This window comes from Oryx dammah, unplaced genomic scaffold, assembly GCF_014754425.2.
Source record: "Oryx dammah isolate SB20612 unplaced genomic scaffold, SCBI_Odam_1.1 HiC_scaffold_17, whole genome shotgun sequence".
NCBI lineage: Eukaryota > Metazoa > Chordata > Mammalia > Artiodactyla > Bovidae > Oryx > Oryx dammah.
The window spans coordinates 51,146,840-51,173,808 of record NW_024070201.1 but is presented as its reverse complement, the minus strand read 5'-3'; the positions used below and the strand labels follow the sequence as shown (position 1 = coordinate 51,173,808).

Here is a 26,969-nt window from a genome sequence, read left to right as displayed (position 1 = left end):
AAGCACCTTCACATCAGTGAGCAGCCTGAGGAGGGTTATGGGTTCTGCTTTACCAGCAAGATGGATAATAATGTCCAAAGGGGCAGGAGCAGGATTAGAAGCAGAGCCTATTTCTAAGAACCTGCCTAGTTCTAGCTCAGGACCCACTGTACAGAACCAGCAATGGAGACTGTCAAGGCAGAAACCTAAGCCATTTCTGGCACTGTGTCCTTTGCGCTGCCTCTAAGCAGAGTGAAGTTGTGAGAAGTGGCCTTCAAGGTTCTGATGTAGCTTTGCCACTGAGCCCTGTGTGACCTGGGACAAATGTTTTGCTCTCTGTGCTTCAGTTTTCCTGAGTACACTGTGACTATATCACACTAGAGACTGCCCTTCCAGAGAGATTGTGTCATGAGAAATAGATCTGGGACCCTCAGAGATGATGCCTCACTGCACCCCACTATCAAGGTGGGAGCACAGAGGCTCTGAACCCTCAGAGACCTGGCCAGGCTCACATAGCCAGGATGGGGTCCCAGCTCCTCAATTTCTTGGGCCCTGCCCTTGCCTCTGCTCCACGAGAAGGGCTGTATAAAGCTCTTCTCCATCTAACACATAACTCTCCTGGGTGTAGCTGGAGGATAGGAAATAAAACTTTATTGTGTCAGTTCAAAAGTCCCATGCCATCCAGTCCTCATGTCCTGTCTGTGCAGTGGGCAGGCTCCACTGCACAACCTGAGGCTGGGTAGGGGTGGGGTCAGGCCCCGCTCACCTTCCCCTCCCCCTGCTCAGGCTCCAGCCCACCGGAGTTACGAGTTACATTACGTCAGCAACGCCTGGCGCAGCATCTGCTTCTGCTGGGGTGTGAGGCGGGTGGGGAACTGGATGTCGAAGTAAATGAAGAGGTCCCCCTTCTTGGTGGGGTCCTCCGGCAGCGGCATCCCCTCCCCTGGCACCTTCTTGAAGTACTTGGGGCTGAGATAGGGGAGGATGAAAGAAGGGAACTCAGAGGGCACGAGAGCCAGACATCTGCCCCTGCTCACATAACCTCAGGCATGCAGCAGTCACCAGCTTCTAGAACCAGTGGCAGGGGAAAGGAGACTGGCTTGTTCCAGACAGCTTGCTCCCTGGAAATCCATTTACACTGAGTCTCTGATTCCAGAGGATTCCAGGAATCTCATTTAGATGGAAACCAGGACAAGGAGGGAAGGAAAGCGAGCAGACCCTGGGTTGGAGTGGGGAGTGCTTGGTTGCCAAGCTTCCTACACAGAGGACTGGGGAAAGGGCTTGGGGGATGCAACTCAGAGTTCTGGAAATTCTAGAGGATGAAGACTACAGGGATTTCCTAACAATGGGGGCCTCTAGCCTCCACGATGACTTCATACAAGTAAGAAAAAGGCACTCCATTTGTCAAATGAATGCAGCCGACAGCTTGGCCAGAATGGGGGCTGGATTTCGATCCCTCTCACCCCCTTGAACTGGGTGCCACTTGAACCACTGTACCAGGCAAGCCTCTAAGGACCAGGAAGTCCTTCTCCCGTCTATTGGGGCCCAAGTAAATGGACTCACTGGACTATGTCATTGATGGGGATGTTGAGCAGACGGTCATCTAGGGTCTTCACCTCTACGGTGCAGCAGGTCAGAGCCTAGGGGACATGAAGGCCAAAAGTGGGAGTGGTCCCTATGTCCATTCGGTTTAGAAGGTACTTTATGAGACTATCTGACGCCAGCCTCTAAGCTGGACCTCAAGGAGACAAAAGGATGTTCAAGGACTAACAGGTGAGTGAGCTGAGCTCTCACAGTCTGGGAGAAAAGAGTGACATTGATATATGTTATGATAGAGGGAGGTAAAGGGGTTGGTGGAGCCCAGGTGATCTGCCCACCCTTTGCTCCTCCACTTTGCCCACTCACCTTGCCCAAGGGGATGGAGTTCACAAAAAACAGGTTGTCATTCTCCCTGCGGAAGCGAGGGTGTAGCTTCTCTTTTACAATGAAGATGATGTCGGCTGGGATGATGTTGGGACCCTGGGCAGGGGAGGCCAAGGGGTGACAAGGACTAATTGGCTATGGACCTTGGCCAAGTTCCTTTCTCTATTGTGTCCAAATCTTCATCTGAACAACAAGGAGATTAGACCAGTTTTTTCTGGAAGGGCCTTTCCATTTTTGGCCTTAGAAAGAAACCTACCCCAATGACTACACACACCCACTCCCTGCCCATCACCCTCCCCTTGCCATTACTCTGCAGCCCAAGTAGATCAACACAGCTGGAGGGCAGCATACTGTGTTGGGGTCAGAGTACTGCCTGCAAGACTGTCCTGCCAAGCTTCATTAAGCCCCAGAACTCTGCTGGAACTCCTGTGGGAGTTCGACAGAGGAACAGAGGAATCAAACTGGCCCCTACCCACCAGGGTTTCCAGTCTGGGGGAAGCAGGGACACAGTGAATCCTCAAGACTGAGATAAAGGGAACCCAGCAGTAGCAGTTCAGAGAGAGGTCAGGGAAGGCTGCCTGCAGAGGGGAGCTTTAGAACTGGGTGGTTGTTTTTTTTAAAATTTAATTTATTTGGCTGTGATGGGTCTTGGTTTTGCGACATGTGGAATCAAGTTCCCTGACCAGGGATGGAACCTGGATCCCCTGCACTGGGAATGCAGAGTACTAGCCACTAGACCACTAGGGAAGTCCTAGAGGTAGGTCTTGAAGTGGGTTTTCAGAAGTAGGTGTTTCATAAGTGAGAAAGAGGGAAGAGATATGGGCAGAGGAATTCATCTCTCTGGCTCCAAAGATACCATCATTCCTTCTCTTTTCAGAATTTGGGGAATCAGCATGCTTTGGACAATAATTTTATATTTTTATTTAAATAAGTAATTTAAAATTATTATAAATAAATGGCTTCTGAGTAGCTCCTACAATTGGGCTTTGCTCAGAGAAACACACAAGAAAATCAGGAAGGGTACTTCCCTACGGTCCAATGTCCAAGATTCCACATTCCCAGTGCAGGGTCATTCATGGGTTTGATTCTTGCTCAGGGAACTAGATCCCACATGCTGCAACTAAGACCCGGCACAGCCAAATAAGTAAATAATTTTTTGAAAAGAAAATCAGAGCATTGATTTTAGGACTGGGATCTTCTTTCAGCTCTGGTGCTCTTGCCCTGGGCAAGTCCTTTCTCTCTCTGGGCCTGTTTCTCACTCTGCAAAATGAGAAGTCCTGGGTGACCCACTCACCGAGGCACTGTGGGAGGCTCTGTCCCTCAGAAGGGGCAATAGGGATCAGCTCATCTCCCCTGCAGACTGGTCTCCCTTCCAGACAAGGGCTCCCAGGGGCCTCCTTCCTCCTCAGTCTTCCCATCACACGAACCCAGGTAACTGACCTTAGACGGCTTTCCCAACCCTCACCTGGTCCCCTTCCTTCTCAAAGGTGATACGTGTGCCCTGCCTCCAACCAGGCTTTACATCAATAGTGAGGATCTTGTCTTTGATGGTAGAGGAGTACCCATCCTCATTCAGCACCTGTAGCGAGATGATGGGGAAGGAGGTAGGCTCAGGATTTCCCAGCTGGCTTTACCACACGTGAAAGATGCTCCATGGGATCTGTGCGCAGCTCAGTCCTCCAGCCCTGGGAGAACCTGTCTGAGCCATCCCTACTCCCATCCTATTCCACTGGAATCAAGAACTTATGATTCCAGGATGGCAGGATACGTCATAGGGTTGGGGCCTGAGGTGCCAAGCATTCCCCGTGAGTTGATCGAGGTCACAACTCCAGCCCTAGAAATTACGTGGTCTTAGTGACTGACAGACACATGGTGAACACGCACTCCCTTGCTCTCCCACCCCAGAGGCTCTGACCTGGAGCCAGTGGCAGATCTCTTAATCCCAAAGGGAAAAAAATGGAGGGCAACATGTCTTGGCCTCTCCCAAAGCATTCCTCTATCATCCATCTGTTTCCCAGTCACATGTCCAGTTGGGTGCCCTCCCTCCGTGGAAAGCATGGCTGCGGCTGGCATCTCCTCTGCTGGGCAGATGTGTGAGGGGTCTTGCTTGGGTGCCTAGCACAGGGCCGGACCATGGGACAAGGGCCAGGATGTGGTCTGGGACCTGAGGCACTGAGGGTCTTCTTCAACCAGTCCCCTTCGGAAACATGCCGTGGCCCACCCTCCATGCCCACATGGCTCCTTCTTACTCCTGAGGCGAACACCCAGAAGAAACCTGCAGGGTACTGTCAGGAAACACCCAGAGGGCAGAATTCACAGGAGACTCCTCCCGTCCAGAGCCTTCCCACTTCCCTCAGGGATGGGGCTGAGCTGAGAAGGGAAAGAGTTGGTCCCCATTAGGAAAGCACACAGAGGGGATTCCTACAAGAGGAAAGAGTCATGCTAAAACCCTCAACTGTCCCTTCAAAACTTCAGATTCTAGAATTCGACCATCCTAGGGCTCCAAATCTAAGATTCTATGCTTCTGTGAGACCATAGCTGAGGTCTCCACTTAGGATCAGGGAGGAGGTGACCAGTAGGGTTGGAGGGGATAGAAGATGGCTCCCAAGTACTCACCCTTCGGGAGATCTTAATTTTCTTGGTGCAGCCAAAAAATAGGTCCTCCAGGGACAGGTAGAGGTCTCGTTCGATTGGAGGATCCTGTTTCTTGACCCCTCGGCCCCGGAGCCCCCCAAATTTCAAGTCTACCTCGTTTCCTTCTGGATCAAAAAACTCTGCAGGAGGTGGGGAGAGGTGAGGAGTAAGATACATTATGTCCAGAAACTCAGATTCACAGACTATCCCTCACCTCTTCAGTCCCCAAGTGTAACACCTAGCCCTGCATTCCCACCTCACAGACTTGAGGCCTGTTTGGCCAGGCCAATGTGCTGCCCTTGTAATAGGGAACCACCTTTGTATTCTGTTCCAAGGTAATCACTAAAGGGATATTGCTTATAAGCTTAAATTATACATAAAGGCCCATCTCTGGGAAAAGGAAATGGCTACCCACTTTAGTATTCTTGCCTGGGAAATCTCACAGACAGGAGCCTGGTGGGCTACAGTCCATGGGGTTGCAAAGAGTCGGATACAACTTAGCAACTAAACAACTGGGAACCCCGCCTCCCAGGTGGTGAACATTAAGCTAAAATGCCTTTGTTCCACTCACAGGAGACATGCTGACCAGGCTCACCTATGAATGACTGAAGGGAGGAAGAAATGAATACATCCTCTCCTAAGGCTGAGTGAAACTAGGAGATGTTTGACTTTCTGTTCAGTTCAGTCGCTCAGTCATGTCTGACTCTGCCACCCCGTGAACTGCAGCACACCAGGCCTCCCTGTCCATCACCAACTCCCAGAGTTTACCCAGACTCATGTCCACTGAGTCAGTGATGCCATCCAACCATCTCATCCTCTGTCGTCCCCGTCTCCTCCTGCCCCCAATCTTTCCCAGCATCAGCTCTTCTCATCAGGTGGCCAAGGTACTGGAGTTTCAGCTTCAACATCAGTCCTTCCAATGAACACCCAGGACTGATCTCCGTTAGGATGGACTGGTTGGATCTCCTTGCAGTCCAAGGGACTCTCAAGAGTCTTCTCCAACACCACAGTTCAAAAGCATCAATTCTTTGGCCCTCAGCTTTCTTTATAGTCCAACTTTCACATCCATACATGACCAGTAGAAAAACCATACCTTTGACTAGATGGACCTTTGTTGACAAAGTAATGTCTCTGCTTTTTAATATGCTAAGTTGGTCATAACTTTCCTTCCAAGGAGTAAGTGTCTTTTAATTTCATGGCTGCAGTCACCATCTGCAGTGATTTTGGAGCCCAGAAAAATAAAGTCAGCCACTGTTTCCACTGTTTCCCCACCTATTTTCGATGAAGTGGTGGGACTGGATGCCATGATCTTAGTTTTCTGAATGTTGAGCTTTAAGCCAACTTTTTCACTCCCCTCTTTCACTTTCACCAAGAGGCTCTTCAGTTCTTCTTTACTTTCTGCCATAAGGGTGCTGTCATCTGCACATCTGAGGTTATTGATATTTCTCCTGGCAATCTTGATTCCAGCTTGTGCTTCTTCGAGCCCAGCGTTTCTCATTATGTACTCTGCATAGAAGTTAAATAAGCAGGGTGACAATATACAGCCTTGACATACTCCTTTTCCTATTTGGAACCAGTCTGTTGTTCCATGTCCAGTTCTAACTGTTGCTTCCTGACCCACATAAAGGTTTCTCAAGAGGCAGGTCAGGTGGTCTGGTATTCCTATCTGCTTCAGAATTTTCCATAGTTTGTTTGATCCACACAGTCAAAGGCTTTGACATAGTCATGTTTGACTTTACTCCTCCCCTTTTACTTTAAAGGAAGGCTGAATTCTAACTCAGGCAAGATGGTTCTTTGGGACAATGGGTCCCACCATCTTCTTGGTCTCCTGACTTTGCAAATAAAGTTGCTATTCCTTGACCTAACAACCCATCTGTTAATTTATTGGCCTGTCCTGAAGTGAGCAGTACAAGCTTGGACTCAGTAAATCCTCAATTGCAGATCCAAAGATAACCATCTCTTGAGGCTCTCCACTGCTTCACCCTCCTCTTTAGACTCCCTTCACCCACACTTCCCTGCCTCCCATCCCCCTCTCCCCTCCCTCTGGCTGCCTCAGGAGTGAGAGGAGTGCCTCTGGTGGCAGTGGTTGGTAGTGCCAGAAATGACATTTTAGCTTTTGTGGAAGACAGGTCACAGCATGCAGTCCTCCCTCCCCTCCCCAGACTTCATTTCTCCTCACTGTTCAGCCCAGCTCAAGACCACTACAGACCTCAGACTCAAGTTCCTATAAAGTCAGCAGCTGAGACCGGGGAGAGGCAGGGTTAATCACTAACCAGTTAGAGAGGTCACCAATATGTCCCCAAACTCCTCTTTCCTCAACTTCTTCTACCCCTGCCCAGCTCTATGCTGTACAATGGAATCTTATATGCAACTATTAAAATAAATAAGGTAGATCTGTATGTAATATAATGTATAATAAGAGAATCTCTAAGATATAAGTGAAAAAAATCAGTGTAAACAGTGTGGTCCCATTTCCTTAACAAGATGAAAGGCTATGTGAAAATAAATCTAAACTCATAAATGCACAGAATATTTCTAGAAGGATACATAAACTGTAACAATGAGTGGCTATTTCTAGGGGAAGGAATGGAGGGCTGAAATTTATTTCTTTTTCAATAAATAGGGTTTTTAAAATATATATATATGGGGCTTTCCAGGTGGCTCAGTGATAAAGTGGTCTTGCCTGGAAAATCCCATGGATGGAGAAGCCTGGTAGGCTGCAGTCCATGGGGTCCCTAAGAGTTGGACACGACTGAGTGTCTTCACTTTCACTTTTCACTTTCATGCATTGGAGAAGGTGATGGCACCCAACTCCAGTACTCTTGCCTGGAAAATCCCATGGATGGAGGAGCCTGGTAGGCTGCAGTCCATGGGGTCTCGAAGAGTCGGACACGACTGAGGGACTTCACTTTCACTTTTCACTTTCATGCATTGGAGAAAGAAATGGCAGCCCACTCCAGTGTTCTTGCCTGGAGAATCCCAGGGACGGGGGAGCCTGATGGGCTGCTGTCTATGGGGTCGCACAGAGTCGGACACGACTGAATCGACTTAGCAGCAGCGGCAGTGATAAAGAATCACCTGCCAATGCAGGAGACAACAGGAGGTGTGAGTTTGATCCCTGGATCAGGAAGATCCCCTGGAGAAGGAAATGGCAACCCACGCCAGTATTCTTGCCTGGGAAACCCTGTGGACATGGAAGCCTGGTGGGCTACAGTCCGAAGGGTCGCAGTTGGACACGACTTAGCAACTGAGCATGGATGAGCACGCACACGCACTATATATATACTTCTTAAAGTAAACAAAACTACTCAAAGAAAACCATCTTCTACAGTTATTTCCTTCCCTAGTAAGGCAGAAGGGCAGGCAGGGCCTCTTACCATTAAAGGGGTTATCTCCTCCAAAGAACTCATGGAAAACCTTTTCTGGGTTGCCGTGGAAGACATAACCAGTTGTCCATGGGGTCTGTGATCCAAACTCCAGAGGAATTCCGCCCTTCAGACCCTCCTCTCCAAACTTGTCATAGATGCCTCTTTTCACAGCTGTGGATATGCGTCACCTTGAGAAGGGGCCAGCATGGGGGCTAAGAGAGCTGGAGGGCTGGGAAGCCAGAGGACATGGGACAGAGAGGAAGAAGCAGGGTGAAAACAGCCTTATTTCTAAAGTGCCCTCTGTCTAGAAGTCTTTAGAAGGAGATACTAGAAGTTAGGGATTTAATTTCACCCTGGGTGGACCTACGTATGGCCCCATAGCCCAGAGGAGAGATGAGAAAAACTAAAACTTGCTGGGGAGGGTTGGGGATTGGAGAAGAAACCAGGAGACTGAGGGTCGGGGTATTGAGCTGGCGTTTGGTTTAACTCAGTCATTACAGCTACTGTCTTATGTGGGTAAATACAGTCCTAGTGCCTTGAGCCTGTAGGATATAAGAAGTCAAGAGCTGCCAAATTCTAGAGCTTGGAAATCCTAAGAGTCCAAAGTCCTGAAAACCTGGGGCTGGGGAAACTTTAGTGATCTTCTGGCCACTCTACTGCACAGTATCCACACAGCCTCCAGGACAGTGTTTAGGGAACCCACGTGGGCACTGCACCCCACAGAGGTGAGGATCTCTTTCCCCAGGCTTCAGGTTGCCACAGCAGAAAGAGATTTCCCAATCACAGACCTCTCTCTGTCCCTTGGTACTTATGCTGTCCTCAGGGAGAGAGAGATTTGGCTTCTTGGTACTCTGGGAATAACTGGGTGTGTCTGCCTCAGCCTTAGCCTTCTTCCCTGGGCAGCAAGCATCTCACTTTGCATCCCTGCAGGGGACAGGTGAGGCCTGGGGGGTGTTGGGGAGCCCCTGCCCCAGGCCCTGCACTGCTGAAAATCGGGAAGCAGGTCAGCCTAATTTGGGGGCTCTCCACACCATGTCCTCCACCTTAGCTTGTGTCTACTTTGCTTAGATTCTGGGCCGGGAAGAGGAATGCTTGCTCTCCATTGGGCCCCTCAGAAAGCCTGACACTCTTCTGAATGAGGAATGACATTGAAGGAGACGGCCGGGGGTGGGGGGTTGCAGAGGAGCCACCCTCACGCTCAGCCCCAGTCACTCACGGTCACTCAGCACATCGTAGGCCTCTGCTATTTGCCTGAATGTCTCCACTGCACCTGGCTCAATGGACCTCAGCGGGTGGTTCTTAAGGGCAAGTTTCCGGTACCTAGAGAAGAAGGATTAATACCCTGAGGCACAGTCCAATGCTCAGAGCTGGCTCTGCTGTCAGCTGCCTGCCATTTGTACAGAACCTGAAGTGGAAAAGCTGAGTATCTTTAGCTCCAAGTTTTCCTTTGACCCTTACACCCCTGTTCCAATGAAAACTCACACTGGCTTTTCGTTCTAGATAATGTTTTCTTTTTGCCTCTTCATTTCCACAGCTGTTGCAGAACCACTTCTTCCTATTTCCAGCCACCTCCCCCCACCCTCACTCCCCGCCCCCGACTCCAGTTTATTCTGTGTGCTGCCACCAGTTTGATTTCTCTCTTTTTTGTTAACTTGCCCTTTTAAAATGCTCCCTGACCAAGTCACTCTCCTGCCCGAACCCTTCACTGGTTCCTCCTTTGTCTTTTTTTTTTTTTTTCTTCAAAGAGTCAGGATTCAAATCTCATGCAGCTCCAGAGTTTCTCTCTTTTTAAAACAACAAAAACATTTTTTAAAATATTTATCTGGCTGTACTGGCATGAGAAATCTTTAATCTTCATTTCGGCATTTGAGATCTTTTAAATGATGCTTTCAAGCTCTCAGTTGCAACATGTAGGATCTAGTTCCCTGACCAGGGATCAAACCTGGGCCCCCTGCATTAGGAGTGTGGAGTCTTAGCCACTGGACCACTAGAGAAGTCCCATAAAAACTTAAAAAAAATTTTTTTTTGGCCATACTGCACAGACCAGGGAATAAACCCAGGCCATGGCAGTGAAAGCGCTGAATCCTAATCACTAGGCCACCAAGGAAATCCCCGCCCTTTGAATTCAGGATAAAGCCCAAATGTCTCTAAGATTCGACTCCTCCTCACTCTGCCCTCCTCACTCACTCCCCTTCCCTGCTGCCACAGCCTCTCTGGTTCTTCTCTCCAGGCTCCACGCTCTGCACACTGCACTGCTCATGCCTTCAACACTCTCCTGCTTTTACCCGGAATGATCAGCCCTCTCCAGCCCCCTCCATCTCCTCCTGGCAAATATTTATTCATCTTTCCACATTCAGCCCAGGGGTCTGCTCCTCAAGGATGCCTTCCCTGACTGCAGCCTCCATTCTAGCTTAGATTTCCTTTCCAGCGGCGCCAGTGCCTTTGATGCTGGTATTTAGCACACAGTGCTCCTGCTCTTTGATGGGCCTGTCTCTCCCACCAGCCTGTGAGTGAGTCCCTCCAGCTGCTGTGTCCAGTTCTGCGTCCTCAGCGCCTCTCACCAAGTGCAGCGAGTGAATGAACGGCATGAACTCACCATTCCACAAGGCAGCCCCTTTTGCTGTGGGACCGCTCTGACTCTTGAGTAACACTTTTCTCTTCCTGAGCTGGGTCTGCTGTTCTGCAACTGTCTCCATCCACAAGGGTCACAGTTCTGATCTGGGGCCTTACAGATAGAATCTGCTCCACCTTGAAAGACTTGAAGGCCATTGTCACGGCCTCCCTGAAAGTCTTAAATCAGCCCTTCTCACTTACAAAGGTTGTAGATAAGTATGAGAATTGCAATAAAACTCTTACAGTTAGTAAAAGTAATAAGGTTTGAGAAGAGTTCAGTTTTTCATATAAACTTGAGGGATTTTAAGATGATTCTTGTGGCACCTGCTTTCCTGAGTGGGAGAGAAAGGGGTGAAGTCACAGCCTAGAAGTGGCAGCCTAAAATGAATAAGAAGTTAATAGCTGGGTGATTATGAATCACCTTGGTACTTTTCTTCATTATATGTTTAGTCTTTTGGGTGTGTGTGTGTGTGTCAAAATCTAGGTACTCCCATAAGGGAGTGTCTCAAACAAGTGATTCACGCTTTAAGAGTTGTTTCAGGGAAGAAGGGTTAAAAACTGTCATTTAGAACATAATTTTTTTTTAATCACTCTTTATAAGACATGGTTTCAGATGCAAATGACTGCTCTGCATTTTCATCTCATTATCTCATATAATTCTATTTGAGTACCACAACAACTTTTTTTTTTCTTTTGAGAGATGGGAAGACTGAGGTTCAGAAAGATTAAGTAATTTGCCCAGGTCCTACAGCTAGCAGGTAAGAGAACCTAGGTTCAGACGGCTCTTTCTAATGCTTCAGTCAGTTCAATTCAGTCACTCAGTTGTGCACACCAGGCCTCCCTGTCCATCACCAACTCCCGGAGTCCACCCAAACTCATGTCCATTGAGTCAGTGATGCTATCCAACCATGTTACCCTCTGTCGTCCCCTTCTCTTCCTGCCCTCAATCTTTCCCAGCATCAGGGTCTTTTCAAATGAGTCAGCTCTTCCCATCAGGTGGCCAAAGTATTGGAGTTTCAGCTTCAACATCAGTCCTTCCAATGAATATTCAAGACTGATTTCCTTTAGGATGGACTGGTTGGATCTCCTTGCAGTCCAAGTGACTCTCAAGAGTCTTCTCCAACACCACAGTTCAAAAGCATTAATTCTTCTGTGCTCAGCTTTCTTTATAGTCCAACTCTCACATCCATACATGACTACTGGAAAAACCATAGCCTTGACTAGATGGACCTTTGTTGGCAAAGTAATATCTCTGCTTTTTAATATGCTGCTGAGGTTGGTCATAGGTTTCCTTCCAAGGAGCAAACATCTTTTAATTTCATGGCTGTAGTCACCATCTGCAGTGATTTGGGAGCCCCCCAAAATAAAGTGTCTCACTGTCTCCATTGTTTCCATGCTTAGGTTATCTTTCTGCTAATGCTTAGGTTATCTTTCTGCTTTCCAACTGCCCTTTCTCCTTGTGACATCTCCCTAGACAGGTTTCACTGGCCAACCAAATGTTATGAACAGTGGATGACATCACAGACTATCCTGAATTGTTCTCTAATTGATTCATGAGTTTGTGTCTTATTTCTCAACCACTGTAGACTCTCTCCAGTTAGCTCACTGAGATCCCTTACTGGATGTGATCCATGGAAGGCAACAATAGTAGGCAAGGTGTCTGAATACTGGCTCTGCCGGTTACTAGGCAAATGGTCCTGGGATAATAATGGTACCTGCCACTCAGGCTGTTGTGAGGATTAAATGAAATGATAGAAGGTTCTCAGAACAGCATCTGCACAATTCAATGGAGTGTAGCTATTGTCACTAGTCCATTAAATTATCCTAGATTCCTCCCTTTTTCTTTACCCTACAATGATCCAATTAATAACTAAGTCCATTCTCTCTTCTCTCTCCAGCTCACTGCCCTGCTTCAAGCCTCATCTTTTTGCCTTGATTATTGTGACAGCCACTGAAGGGGTCTCTTTCTTTCCAACATAGCTTCCACATGCCCTGTATGTCTCCTTTTGTAATATTCATCAAGCTTACTTACTGTGACTTATTCAACATCTGTATTCATCAACAAAATTAAGCTGCACGTCTGATTCACAGTTGTATCTCCAGCTGCTGAGACACACTGAACCCACATAATATTCACCAAAAAACATTTTTTCAGAAAAATGTTCTGATTCCTGCCCCAGATTTCTCAGAAATACCACAAAGTCCCTGAGACTTGATGGAACTATTCAGAGATGGGATTTATTCAATACCAAAACCCCACGTGACAGCAGAATAAAATTTGTAACACATCTGGCCAGGTCACTCTCCTGTTCGCAATCATGTGGGTCTCTCCAATATTAAGGGTAAAGTCTCCTTTGTTCTCACTTTATTGCTAGGAAGACCACGGTACCCAGGAGAACAGACAGGGCATAGAGGGTAAAGGATGATGAATTGGGAACCCTGACCCAACCCAAAGCCAGGATGTGGGTGTGCAAGAAGTAAGAGAAGGAACATGGTTTACCTTGCCTGCCCTAAACTGTGCAGGAAAGTTCAGTTTGGAAGAGATGAGGGTGAGGCCTGTCCCAGCACAACCCAAAAGCTTTGCTCCTGCCCCAACTTACGCATTCTTGATCTGAGCATCTTCTGAATTGCGAGTGATCTGGAGCACAGAGTAATAATCCTGGCCCATGGCTGGCTGGTTGTCAGTCGGTGGATAGTCCTGACTCCAGCGGCAGGTCTGTTAGTCTGCATTCCTTGGTTGCTCCTGACAACCGCACAGGGGCACTCTGGGAGTTGTAGTCCTTCCTTCCTAAGCAAACCCCCTTCTCACCTGTGCCTGTGGAGGAGGGATTGAGAGAACTAGGACTGACTCTGTGAGCCTGATAAGAAACCAGAGTTTCTAGGGAGAGTAGAAATCGGTTGTAATTAAGTTTTCAGAACAAACAGATTTGGCTATTTTTTTTTTAAACTTTATTTTGCTTTACAATACTGTATTGGTTTTGCCATACATTGACATGAATCAGCCACGGGTTTATTTTAGAATGTTTTCAGATTTTCAGAAAAGGTGTGAAGATAGCATTCTCGTATGCCCCACACCAGGCTTCCCTTATCATAAATACATTACACAAGAATGGTACGTTTGTCAGAAATAATAACCCATATCCATACGTAATCAATGGGGGCTTCCCAGGTGGTGCCAGTGGTAAAGAATCCATCCACAAAGGAAGACGACACAAGAGAGGCGGGTTCAATCCCTGGGTCAGGAAGATCCTCTGGAGTAGGAAATGGCACCCCACTCCAGTACTCTTGCCTGGAAAATTTACATGGGCAGAGAAGCCTGATAGGTTACAGTCCATGGGGTTGCAAAAAGTCAGACATAACTGAGCAGCTGAGCACATACATAATCTATAACATAACTCCATACTTTATTCAGATTTCCTAGTTTTCACCGTAGTGAAAAAAACTCTAGGGTTTTTTTTTTTTTTTTTCTGTTCCAGGATCTGATCCAGGAAATAACATTACAATTACTTGTCATGTTTCCTTAGGCTCTTCTTGTTTACAGCTATTTCTCAAAATTTCCATGTTTTTGATGACTTTGACAGTTTGAGAGTATTGGTCAGGTATTTTGTGGAATGTCCCTCAATTGGATTTGTTTGATGATTTCCTTATGATTTAGACTGGGGTTGGGGTGCTTTTGGAAGGAAGACCACACAGGTAAAGTGCTATCCTCATCCCGTCAGGTCAAAGGTGTGTACCATCACGACTTATCGCCGAAGACGCTGACCTTCCTTGATCACCTGCTGAGGCAGTGTTTCTCGGGTTTGCCCATTTCTGGCTTGTACTCTTTGGAAGGAAGGGTACATAACCCACCGGTAAAGAGAGGGGAGTTCTGTTGCACCTCCTTGAGGGCAGCAGTGCCGTTTTCCTCTCAGTCACCCACACCCAGCCACCAAGCTCAGACCATTTTAGCTCCTAGACACCTCTCGAGCTCCTGCTCTGCTTGTCCTTCTCCTAGCCATGGCCTTGCTTTGGCTTTCTTCTCTCAGCAAGGCCACCACGACTTCCTCCCTGTCCTGCCACCTTACCTCTACCCTGCCAAGACCTCACTCCACTGACTGCCCGGTTAATCCAAGCTGTTCATCCTGGCACACACTCTGTGATCGGCCCCCTCATACTTGCTCTTACCTCTCACACCCACCTGTAGCACCAGCAATTGCCCAACTAACCATTCTCTCTCTCATACTCACCTGTGCTGCCACCTCTGCTCAGACCCTCCCCACCACACCCGCCACGGACCCTGGCTTCAACCCAGGGATTTTTCTTATGAAATAGTCCACATGCACGAGAGTAGCACTGGAGCACTTGTTATGGAAGGACAGTTGCCCCTGTGTTCCCCTCCCTACTTATCATTCTCTGGCTCTATTATTATCGAGTTGGCCAATAAGTCTGTTCAGGTTTTTCCAAATCACTGAAGAGAAAAACTAGAACGAACTTTTTGGCCAACCCAATATGCCTTGTATCTGGTGGTGTACTGGTAAATGTTTAACAGGCTTGCCAGAAGGGAAAAAAAAAAAAAACCGCCCTGAATTATAGCACTTACCAGTTTCTCTCAGGTTGGCACAAGCCATCTCCACATACTGCTGCATGTTTCCCAAACATATTTACCTTTTCATATTTTTAAACTTTCTAGAAATGGTATAATCTATGCAAATGGTATGTTGGTGCATGTGTATGACATCTTCATAGTGGCTGTTTAGCACTCACTGTGATCCTGAATATTTGGGCACGTGTGTCAACTCTGCAAGATAATGTCAGTTTTCTGATGTGGAGATTCTAATTCACAATGGCAATGTAGTGGTATATGCGCACTCCTTTTTGCTCCACATTCTCACAATTCTTGGCGTCAAAGTTTTAAATGTTTGCTGATACAGGTGTGAAATAGCATCTCACTGTGGATTTTAATTTGCATTTCTTGGCGGAGGTCATTTTTATTGCCAATTTTTTTTCTTTGTTGTGAAATGCCTATTTACATCTTTTGTCCATTGTCTTTCTGGGCTGTCCTTTTTTAGAAAACTGATTTTTTTACTCTTTATGTTTCTTTGTTGATAATATAAAATACAAACCCCTTCCACCTTGGAGCTTGTCTTTTTACTGTTTTTTTTAAAAATGGGGTCAAATTTATCAATCTGTTTCTTCTGGGTTATACTTTTTGTGTCTAGTTTAAGAAATATTCCCTATACAAGGTCATAAAGATCTTCACCTGTATATTCTTCCAAAAGTCCATTTGACTTTTAAATCTTTAATCCACTTAGAACTTATTTTCCTATGTATGGTTCCATGTAGGTTTTTTTCTTTTTGATATCCCATTGTTCCAGAACCATTCATTCAACAGTCTGTTGTTTTCCCACCAGTCTGTATGACTGCTGTGTTAAGTACAGAAATTACATAAATGTATGGTTTGTATCTGGACTACTGCTATGGCTCCATGGGTCTGTCCCTGAGTCAGCACCTCACTACCAGCCCTTCCTCTTCTCCTCCTTCTTCCTCAGGAGTAATTTCTCTAGATACTTAGCCTCCTATTCCTCTCAAAGGGAAGTGTGTTATTAAGAAAGGAACTAATATCAGTCATACAGGGAAAGAGAGGTGCTACATTTTAAAACTCATCTCTCATCGTGGATGGAAATTCTTGATTATTCCCTGATGACATTTCAGATACTAATGACTGAAAGAACTCTCCTGGGTCCTCTGAAGCCACACTCCTACAGAGGAGGGCCTGCCTCAAAGTATTATAGAACTTTCATGTCATTTGAGGCAAAAGATCTATTTTAGGTATATTTTGGAAGTGACAAAACACACTTTTGGAATTGGGTCAAAGGACAGGGAAATCAACTAGAAACCTAAGAAGTAAAGGATAGCTGTTGGGTGAGTTGAGTGGTCAGAGTGACCATATCTTGATGTTGCTGAGCTCACATGGCATCTGTGTGACTTAAAGGAAGTTTACTTAGTGGCCCCAAGTTTAATTTTACTTGAATAAATGGGAGTATTACTTCCACCACTGAGTTGGTGTGAAAACATTAAATAAAACTATACAAAAGCATGTTATCACATGGAAGATGCTCCCTTAGCACTGACGCAGCAGGGTCAGAGCCAAATCCTGTTAGCGACTAGTTTTATGACCTTAAAACAATTATTTCTTAGCTATAGTAACATACATACAAATATACATCATTGTCTGCTTGTAAAATGAAAATGTGGAATTACTCTTTATATTTTTTGCATTTCTGAGCTTTCTCGTGGATTTAATTTGCATTTTTATTTAACTACTAATATTGAACATTTTTTCTTGGGTACTGGCCATTTGTTTTACTTTTTTTTTTTCTGGTTATGCAGCTTGTGGGATCTTAGTTCCACAACCAGGGATCAAACCTGGGCTCCCACAGTGAAAGCGCTAAATTCTAACCACTGGACTGCCAGGGAATTCCCTGTTTTACTCTTATTACCAGAAAAAAAAAATGTTATTAAACTCAGAGGGTTGGGGGAAGGCTTTGCGTTATCTGGGACTGGCTGAATGGAGAGGAAGAAGGAGACTCTAGAGGAACACCAGCTATGCAAGGGCTGTGGTGAAAGGGAAGATGACCTGGGTGGGTGGAAAATTGGTTACTTACAGTGGTATTGAGCAAATATGTGAATATACTGAGAATTATGAGAGCCAAGCTTCTCATTTTTGGAGAAAGGAGGTATATATATAGAAGGTGGAGTTGGATTGGAATTGGTGACATCAGTGTGAACTCATGATTTTTAATATATATAGAATGATGGGTGTAGAGACAGATGTATAGATGTACTATCTTCTGATAGGGCCTAGAAGCAATAATACCCCAGGAGTAAAGAGCATATTATTGCCCAGATCTTGATTTCTGAATACAATTATCCACTAAAAGAAACCAGAGCTGTTTAGACAAATGGCTGATTCCAGGCCTGGAGGGGGAAATCATAACTTGAGGCTTGACTATCTTATGGGGCCAGAGAATGTACAACAGCTCAAAGAAGGATGGAAAAATGATAAAAGGACATAAGATACAGCTTGGAGGAGCCCCCACTGGCCCAAATGGGACAATCTAAATATCAAAATAAATCACAGTATAATTATAATGCATTATAATTACAGTATAATTATAATGGATTATACTCTATAGAATAAAAGATGAATCTATGAGTTATTTATAATAATATATCTATGACAAATGAATGAGAGAATGAATAAATAAATCAGAGAGAAGGGAAAGTTCTTCCTTACAGTAGAATGCTGATTATAAATGTAAAGAGAATAATGGAATTAGAAAATCACCATTTGGCAATTATCATAGGAATAACTGATTCAGACAGAAATCATTAAAGAATGCTAAAATTATTGTTTTAGTTTTACAAGATTGTTGAGGAATAGGATATTTATATAGTTTCAAAGTAGTTCTCCCTCAAATACTTATTAAATTTGCTGTGGAGAAATCTCATAAATACTATTTTAATTGACTTAACTTTATCTGACTAAAATAAAAAGGATGGACAAAAACAAGAGTTGGCAAGGACATGGAAAAATTAGAACCCTTACATTGGTGGGAATGTAAAATTATGCCGCCACTTTGGAAAATAGTTGGCAGTTTCTCAAAACATTAAACCTCGAGTTACCATATGACCAAGCAGTTCCACTGCTAAGTATATACTCGATAGAACTAAAAACATATGTTCACAGCAGCATTATTCATAATAGCTAAAAAATGTAAACAACCCAAATGTCTATCATCTGATGAGTGGATTAAAACACTATAGTATATCCATATGTATTAGGGCAACTAGTGGTAGGATAATTTTAGGAGGCAATTTTAAAGCTTGCAGGCAAGAGTAGACATTGACTGTTGTCTGTGAGGATGAACATGGGAAGTACAAGTGGAGGAGGTGGAGGGCTTACAATCCACAATACTTGACTGATTGGCTGTGCACTGTAAGAAAAGATAAAGGAGTCAGAATGAGTTCAGACATTCTAGACTTGCAGTGCCTTGATCAGAGATAGGGACCACTGGGAGACGAGCACAGAGAAGGCAATGGTAACCCACTCCAGTACTCTTGCCTGGAAAATCCCATGGACGGAGGAGCCTGGTAGGCTGAAGTCCATGGGGTCGCTAAGAGTCAGACATGACTGAGCAACTTCACTTTCACTTTTTACTTTCATGCATTGGAGAAGGAAATGGCAACCCACTCCAATATTCTTGCCTGGAGAATCCCAGGGACAGAGGAGCCTAGCGGGCTGCTGTCTATGGGGTCATACAGAGTCGGACACGACTGAAGTGACTTAGCAGGGTTCTCCAGAGAAACAGAGCCAATAAGATATGTTTGTGTGCATATAGAGAGATTTATTTTAAGGAATTGGCTCATGCAATTATGGAGGCTTAAAGAATCTAATTTTGGGGGGCTCCAAAATCACTGCAGATGGTGATTGCAGCCATGAAATTAAAAGATGCTTACTCCTTGGAAGGAAAGTTATGACCAACCTAGACAGCATATTAAAAAAGCAGAGCCATTACTTTGCTAACCAAGGCCCATCTAGTCATTTTGGCCCATCAAATCATTTCCAGTGGTCATGTATGGATGTGAGTGAGAGTTGGACTGGGAAGAAAGCTGAGTGCCGAAGAATTGATGCTTTTGAACTGTGGTGTTGGAGAAGACTCTTGAGAGTCCCTTGGACTGCAAGGAGATCCAACCAGTCCATCCTAAAGGAGATCAGTCCTGGGTGTTCATTGGAAGGACTGATGCTGAAGCTGAAACTCCAATACTTTGGCCACCTGGTGTGAAGAGTTGACTCATTTGAAAAGACCCTGATGCTGGGAGGGATTGGGGGGCAGGAGGAGAAGGGGATGACAGAGGATGAGATGGCTGGATGGCATCACTGACTCGATGGACATGAGTATGAGTTTTCTGGGAGTTGGTGATGGACAGGGAGGCCTGGCGTGCTGTGATTCATGGGGTCGCCGAGTCGGACATGACTGAGAGACTGAACTGAACTGTTAAAGTCCAAAACCTGCAAGACACGTCTACAGTGCAGTAGGAGACCCAGGGAAGAGTTGCAGTTCAAATCCACAGGCAATCCACTGGCAGAATTCCTTCTTGCTTGGTGGAAGTCAGTCTTTCTCTATTAGAGCCTTCAACTGATTGGATGAAGCCTTATATTATGGACAGCAATCTGCTTTACTCAAAGTTCACTGACTTAAATTTTAATAGCACCCCCAAAACACAGAAACATCCAGAATGTTTGACCAAATATCTGGGCAACATGGCTCAGTCAAGTTAACACATAAAATTAACCATCACAAGTGGGTTAAAAGAATGAAGTACTGATGCATGCTATTAATACAACATTGATGAACCTTGAAATGTTTATGCTAAGTGAAAGAAGCCAGACACAAAAGGTCACATATATTCCATTTATTTAAAACATCCAGGATAGGCACATCCACAGAGACAGAGTCCACTGATCAGTGGTTGCCAGGGCTGGAGCATGGCGAGTGACTGTTGAAGTATATGGGGTTTCTTTCTGGGGTGATGAAATGTTCTGGAACTGGTGGTGATGGCCGCACTACCTTGTAAATAAATATACTAAAAACCACCAAATTGTGTAATTTAAAAGGGTGCATTTTTTGGTTTGTGAATTATATCTCCAAAGGAAAAAAAATGTTAACATCACCAGTAGAGAGACAAATCAACATTGCCTGGCTCCCAATACCATGCTCTTAGGATGGAGAATTACTTTGGGAATATTCCTGCCCAAATGTATAACCTGAATCTAATCATGAGGAAATATCAGACAAACCCATAGTGGCCTATGTTCCAAAAATATCAGGGTTATAAAAGGGAAAACTGAGGAAGTACTCCAGACAGAAGCCAAATAAATGCAATGTGTGATCCTGGATTAGACCCTGGACCACAAAGAAAAGAGTGATTATAAAAGACACTGTTGGGAAAACCAGCAAAATTTGAATGGGGTCAGCAAACTGGATGGTAGTATAGGATTAATGGGGGTTTCCTTGTTTTGATAGATGTACTGTGGTTATACAGGAGTGTCCCTGATTTCAGCAAATGCATACTGATGTACTGAAAGCTGACAGGACGTAACATTTGTATACTACAAGTAATTCAGAAAAAACATATATACAGCATATATAACCTTGTTTAAAATATATATATATATAAAGAGAGAGGGAGTGAGAGGGTGATAAAACAAACATAATAAAAAGTTAACAACTGGGAGGTATGTGTGGGGATATACTGGAATCCTTTGAACTATTCTTATAGCTTATCTGCTAGTTTGAAATTATTTCAAAATAAAAAGTAAATTTAAAATATATCCACAAAGAGATCTGTTCACTTTACAAGGCTACTGTGAGGCCTGCCTGGCACACAGTATACGCTCAACAGCCACTGCCGCTGCCAGTTTTTCAGGTCTGATAAACAGCGGGACTTTTCACAAGAAGTCACAAGGGGGCGCCTGAAAACCAAGAAACAAAGTCTAAGCAGAGAGCTTCCCTGGGCCTGCAGTGTTCCAGATGGGGGCTGTCAATACTTTTTCACCCAGAATGCACTCCTTGACCCAAAATAAAAAAACTCTGCTGCAAACTGGGGATGATTCCATTCACAGTAAATAAGGCCTGGGGTACCTGAAAGCTAGCCTTTGCTCCTGCTGTTTGGGTCTGGATTTCAGGACAGCTGTCGAGAGTCACCGCATCCATCAAAATCAGGATGTCAACTCTGGAGACCTGTGAAAAGGGGTTCGTGAATGTGATGGTAATAAACAAGAATGAGTCCTGGAATGGGAACTCAAGAGGCACACTTGCTGTTTGAACTCAGTCAAACAGCATTCCTCCTCATGTTTTGTTAATCTGACATATTAGAGGTTCCCCCAGACCTCCTAGCTTTCAATGTTTCTGAGGTCTGGAATATGTCCTCTTGAGTCTGCTACTGCTAAGTCACTTCAGTTGTGTCCAACTCTGTGCGACCCCACAAACAGCAGCCCACCAGGCTCCCCGTCTCTGAGATTCTCCAGGCAAGAACACTGGAATGGGTTGCCATTTCCTTCTCCAATGCATGAAAGTGAAAAGTGAAAGGGAAGGCGCTCAGTCGTATCCGACTCTTAGCGACCCCATGGACTGCAGCCTACCAGGCTCCTTCGTTCATAGGATTTTCCAGGCAAGAGTACTGGAGTGGGGTGCCATTGCCTTCTCCGCCTCTTGAGTCTACCTGACCCTATCACAAATCATTCCGTGAATGAAACTGCTCTAGTCCCTGAGGTCTCGTGACCACACGGTGTAGTGGAAGGAGCACAGGCCTTGCAGACACACTGAGAAAGGTCCAAATCAAGGCTCTGGTACTTCATTTCTTGAGCCTCAGTTTCTTTATCCTTTAAATAGGAATAATACCATTTCCTTTTTAACAGTGTTATGAGGATTAAGTATCTAAATACAGTAACTAGAACAGAGTAGATATCCAGTAGATATTCATTGAATTACAGTATTTTATTTTCAATTTGGTTTAGGCAAAAGCAACCAGAAGGAAAATATAGGATTTAAAGTTCAACTATGTTCAAGTTCCTACTCTCTATGACCCTTGGCTAACCACTAGATCTCTTTGAGTCTTACTAGCAGTCTTTTTTTTTCTTTTTTCGGTTGCGCTGGCACAGTATCCAGGATCTCATTTCCCCAACCAGGGAACAAACCCATGCCCCCTTGCAGCAGAAGTGCAGAGTCTTAACCACTGGACTGCCAAGGAAATCTACACTTTTTATGAAAAAGAATGAGCAAAGTCCAACTGTATTGAGATGGAAAGAACTGAGAGACACTAAGTGAAAATAAACCATGGAATATATATAATTATGATTCCATTTTTATTTTTATGTTTAGAGAAAAAAAGAAGTGACCATGTTGTACCCTTGCTTAAAAAAGTGTTCTGTGGCTCCCCAACGTCAACCGAGTGAAGCTCAAGCTCCTTACCTGGCATTTAAGCCCCTTCACTATTTGGACCCTGTCAGCCTCTTCAGCCTCATCCATGAGCACCGAGTTCCATCTATGACTAAATTGCCCTTCACCATCTCTTTTTGTCTCTCATATTTTATCAGGAATTAGAATCACCTGGAAATTGTTAAAATATTGATTGTGGGCCCCATTCATAGGATTTCTGACTTAAGTTTGAAAAGGGGAGGCAGTTCCCAGAATTTCTAACAAGTTCCTGGGTGATCTGATACAGCTATCACCTTTACAAAGATATGATTCAACTTCATCACCTGTATAAAGGCTGACCAATCATATCAGTTTGCCCAGGACAGAAAGTCCCATGTAGCAGAAAACCCCTTAATCTGAGGAAAACTGGGATGGTGGTTACTACCCTTCCTGTATAAGAATCTTTCCCAGGTTACACATGGGATACTTACTGCTACTGTCAAGTAGCCCTTCCCTATAGCCAGGCTGATAGGAGGGCCTGAGAAAGGAATCCCATCACTGTGACTGACTTTTTGCTAGAGCAAGAATATTTAACAAAGTTTCTCAAATTCAGACTCCTCCATATTCTCTTTATTTCCTCCAGAGAACAGGCTTTAGTCCTCCAGTCCTTGTAAGCAGTGAACATTATCGGTGTGGAATCACACTATAAGCATCCATCTCCTTGCCCTATGTTGCCGGGCTGAGTTTAAGGGAGAAGTTGGGACAAATGCAGCGAGCACGTGAGCTGCTTACTCAGTTCAAAGTGGGTCTTGTCATGGAATGACAGCTCCACATGGGCCAAAGCAGCTGACTTTCTATTGTTTCCAAAGGGTACCCAGTACAACAAAGGTCACTCATGGTCCTTCCATGGTCCCTGATGATGTTCCTGCTCACTGTTGATCAGAGTCGATCTTTTTCATTGACTGACGGGGTCAGAGGTCTGAGAGCTGATAGCGTCGCACAAGACCATCTCGACAACATGTGTAGATCTGCTTCTCCCATGTGGCTACCTGGAACACAAAGAGTTCACAGCTCAAAGGAAGCCTGGGATTCTTCCACCTCAAAATAAGAGTCTTGTCATTGACCCCTACTAGTACAAGGGAGTCTGAGAAGATTTACTGACTCCAAAGACAAGAATTACATCCATGTTATATATTTTAAAAATAGCTGATCAGAATCAAGGGAGCTCATGGGTACAGAACAGAGAAACTAAGTGGCCAATTGGAGAGAAAATGCACTAGTTCTGTGCATGGATTAGAGCAGAGGGGTCTGCACAGGGGAGCATATGGCCCACAGAAAAGCCTGGGTAGAAGTGGGTGGGAGAGGATGAGATGGTCAGATAGCATCACCGATTCTAAGGACTTGAGCAAACTCCGGGAGATGGTGGAGAACAGGGGAGCCTGGTATGCTACAATCCATGGGTTCTACAGTCAACGGGGTCAAAAAGAGTCAGACTAGACTTAGGGACTGACAACAACACTGCCTCCTCCAGAAGAGGGCGGTGTCACATTAAACCCTAAAATCGCCTTTGACAGAGCTTAGAGTTTAGGAATAAAGAGGGGGTGCAGCTAAAATTAAGTTGGTCCCTTACATCTGTTATTGAATTATACTTGGAAGCCTTCGGGGGAGGAAAGAAAAAAAAGGAAGGCCTGGGTATCCCTGAACCTCATAAAATTATATGCAAAGAAGTTCTCAATATGTGCCTCTTTTTCCTGAGGATTTCATCAAAGTCTCAAAGCAGTCCGAGACAAAGGAGATTAAGAACCATTAATTTAATGCAAACAGCATGAATTCTGGAGTTAGCTTTAATCACAGGTGTGCCAATATGTAGCTGCATGACCTAGGGCAGCTTTCTCAACCCCTTTGGTCCCGTTTCTTCATTTATAAAATGAAAATGATGTGTTAATTCACAATACAGAACACTATGCAGGAATTTTATAAAATGAAGTATAAGCATTTGTCTGGAAAGAGCTCTAAAATATTAAGTAAAATAACCCAAGTCATACAGCAATACGTAAAACAATGATCCCAATTATGTATAAAGATAAAACTATATTATTTACATAACTACATAAACAAAGGTCTAAGTACAAATTCTCCAAAATCAGTCTTAAAAGATACACAACAAACTATTAATGCTAGTTACTTTAGCAAACAGTGGAACCAAAAGTCTTAAAGCAGACTTTTAAGTCTGCACAGTTATGCACTGTTTGAAATTTTATACATGTGCATAAATTATAAATTTTTTTAAATATAAGAAAATAATAGGAATAATAATATCTATACCTCAAGCTATGATAACTATTAAATCTGATATGTAAAACAGCTAGAACAATGGTCAACAAACATTATTTCCCCTTTCATTTTTCTTTTTCTTCAGTTCAGTTCAGTTCAGTTCAGTTCAGTAGCTCAGTCATGTCCAACTCTTTGTGACCCCATAGACTGCAGCACACCAGACCTCCTTGTCCATCACCAACTCCTGGAGTTTACTCAAACTCATGTCCATTGAGTTGGTGATGCCATCCAACCATCTCATCCTCTGTCATCCCCTTCTCCTCCTGCCCTCAATCTTTCCCAGCATCAGGGTCTTTTCAAATGAGTCAGCTCTTCGCACCAGGTAGCCAAAGTATTGGAGTTTCAGCTTCAACATCAGTCCTTCCAATGAATATTCAGGCCTGATTTCCTTTAGGATGGACTGGTTGGATCTCCTTGCAGTTCAAGGGACTCTCAAGAGTCTTCTCCAACAACACACTCTAATCAAATCAGTCTTGAACTTAAATAATAACAACAACAATAAAAGTAATATTTACAGATTAGAGTTTTCATATGCATTATTTCACTGTTATACTTTTTACAGATAAACTGACAGACTGAGGAAGTAAAGTGACCTTTCAGTTTCTAGAGCCAGTAAATGATGAAGACACTCTGACTCAATTATTTCTTTCTGTCCCACTCCTAAGTACAGTATTAGCCCTAGTAATCACAAAGTTTCTGGATTCAGTTCCCTCCAAAGCCCTACGTCCCAGGTGAAAATCACCCAGGCCTGGTTTTGTCTCAGGTCTGTACCTTGTACACAGGATCACAGTCAGCCCCAGTGAGCTCAATCACATAGTCTAAGTCTTGCTGGACAATGAAACAGCTTCCATCACCTAAAAGACAGAAAGAAAACTTAGATAACTAAAGAGAAAGTTGCATGCAAAGTTACCCTCAATATTTTATTTCTGTACATCACTAGCCTAAAGAAAATTGTCTTAAGACCCAGAGTGGCAGACAGGACTCACGGTGGGCCAGATATAAGGTCCTACAGTGACTCCCTAAAATGCTGGGCTCAACAGGATTTGAAGGCCAAATGCAAGCTCAATGGGAAGAGTTGTCTTTGATTAGCAATAACTGCCAAGAGCACAGAGCAAGCAACTACAGACTTATACAAGTATTTGCAAACTTATCCTAGACGATGATTTTTAAGAGGGAATTTCCCTATATAAATGTTTTCTTTAAGACAACTATGCTCCCAGGGACTTCCTTGGTGGTCCAGTGGTTAAGAATCTGCCTTCCAATGCAGGGGATGTGGGTTCAATCGCTGGTCAGGGAACTAAGATCCTGAATGCTGAATGGCATGGTATCCAGAAAAATTAAAAAGAAAAATAAAAAAATAGAAGTTTAAAAACTTATTCATATCTACCACTCAAAGATAAATACTATTCACAGTTTAATGTATTTTTCTAATCTTTTCTGTATAAATTTTTATTTTATATGGTTGAGAGCACATTACATAGAAGAATATCTTTATGCATAAAGTTTTTTCTATATTAATATTATGACTTTGTATAGAACTCTGGAGAAGAATCAAAAGATATTAATTAACCATTTCAAACATTTAAAATTTGAAAAACCACTTTCCAAAATTATATATGTTAATCAATTTTATCTGTTAATCAATCTATACTGGGAAATTCTGAAAGACATGGAATACCAGACCACCTGACCTGCCTCTTGAGAAACATATACGCAGGTCAGGAAGCAACAGTTAGAACTGGACATGGAACAACAGACTGGTTCCAAATAGGAAAAGGAGTACATCAAGGCTGTATATTGTCACCCTGCTTATTTAACTTATATGCAGAGTACATCATGAAAAACATTGGGCTGGAGGAAGCATAAGCCTGAATCAAGATTGCTGGGAGAAATAACAATAACCTCAGATATGTAGATGACACCACCCTTATGGCAGAAAGTGAAGAAGAACTAAAGAGCCTCTTGATGAAAGTGAAAGAGGAGAGTGAAAAAGTTGGCTTAAAGGTCAACATTTAGAAAATGAAGATCATGGCACCCGGTCCCATCACTTCATGGCAAATAATGGGGAAACAGTGGCTGACTGTATTTTTCTGGGCTCCAAAATCACTGCAGATGGTGACTGCAGCCACAAAATTAAAAGACGCTTACTCCGTGGAAG

General features: G+C 44.3%; 2 protein-coding genes and 1 long non-coding RNA gene across 8 annotated transcripts in view; all 3 read right to left on the bottom strand.

The window, feature by feature from the left end:
* Positions 1-604: 604 nt before the first annotated feature.
* On the bottom strand, positions 605-13,459 carry DNAJB13 (DnaJ heat shock protein family (Hsp40) member B13). Its single transcript, XM_040258870.1, has 8 exons — positions 13,118-13,459; positions 9,121-9,224; positions 7,914-8,075; positions 4,519-4,676; positions 3,368-3,481; positions 1,885-1,998; positions 1,543-1,619; positions 605-948 (listed from the first exon to the last, which is right to left on the bottom strand). Exons 1-8 carry the CDS (start codon positions 13,183-13,185, stop codon positions 795-797), a joined length of 951 nt encoding a protein of 316 aa, XP_040114804.1. The 5' UTR covers positions 13,186-13,459; the 3' UTR covers positions 605-794.
* A 6,499-nt stretch (positions 13,460-19,958) lies between these two features.
* LOC120876801 lies at positions 19,959-21,550 on the bottom strand. The gene is made up of 2 exons (XR_005724209.1): positions 21,203-21,550; positions 19,959-21,033 (listed from the first exon to the last, which is right to left on the bottom strand). It is a non-coding gene; the product is annotated as an uncharacterized LOC120876801 (long non-coding RNA).
* A 488-nt stretch (positions 21,551-22,038) lies between these two features.
* Positions 22,039-26,969, bottom strand: part of PAAF1 (proteasomal ATPase associated factor 1) — a 41,486-nt gene continuing 36,555 nt past the window's right edge. For 5 of the 6 annotated variants that reach the window (XR_005724203.1, XM_040258851.1, XM_040258852.1 and 2 more), the window contains 2 exons: positions 25,583-25,665; positions 22,039-23,526 (listed from right to left, as the gene is read on the bottom strand). Coding sequence is in view for 5 of the 6 variants with exons in the window: in XM_040258851.1 (XP_040114785.1) it covers positions 23,449-23,526; positions 25,583-25,665 (161 nt within the window). In the remaining variant the exon portion in view is untranslated. Of the gene's footprint in view, positions 23,527-25,579; positions 25,666-26,969 lie in introns of those variants that run through there. The other variant, XM_040258853.1, reaches the window with a different exon arrangement.

What these genes read in the sequence shown, in the direction of transcription:
- DNAJB13 (XM_040258870.1), bottom strand. Translation starts at nt 13,185, where the DNA reads ATGGGCCAGGATTATTACTCTGTGCTCCAGATCACTCGCAATTCAGAA. An exon ending in AGGAGATAACCCCTTTAATG is followed by an intron (nt 4,677 to 7,913) that starts GTAAGAGGCCCT and finishes CACCTCCTGCAG; the next exon opens with AGTTTTTTGATCCAGAAGGA. An exon ending in ACTCCATCCCCTTGGGCAAG is followed by an intron (nt 1,620 to 1,884) that starts GTGAGTGGGCAA and finishes CATGTCCCCTAG; the next exon opens with GCTCTGACCTGCTGCACCGT.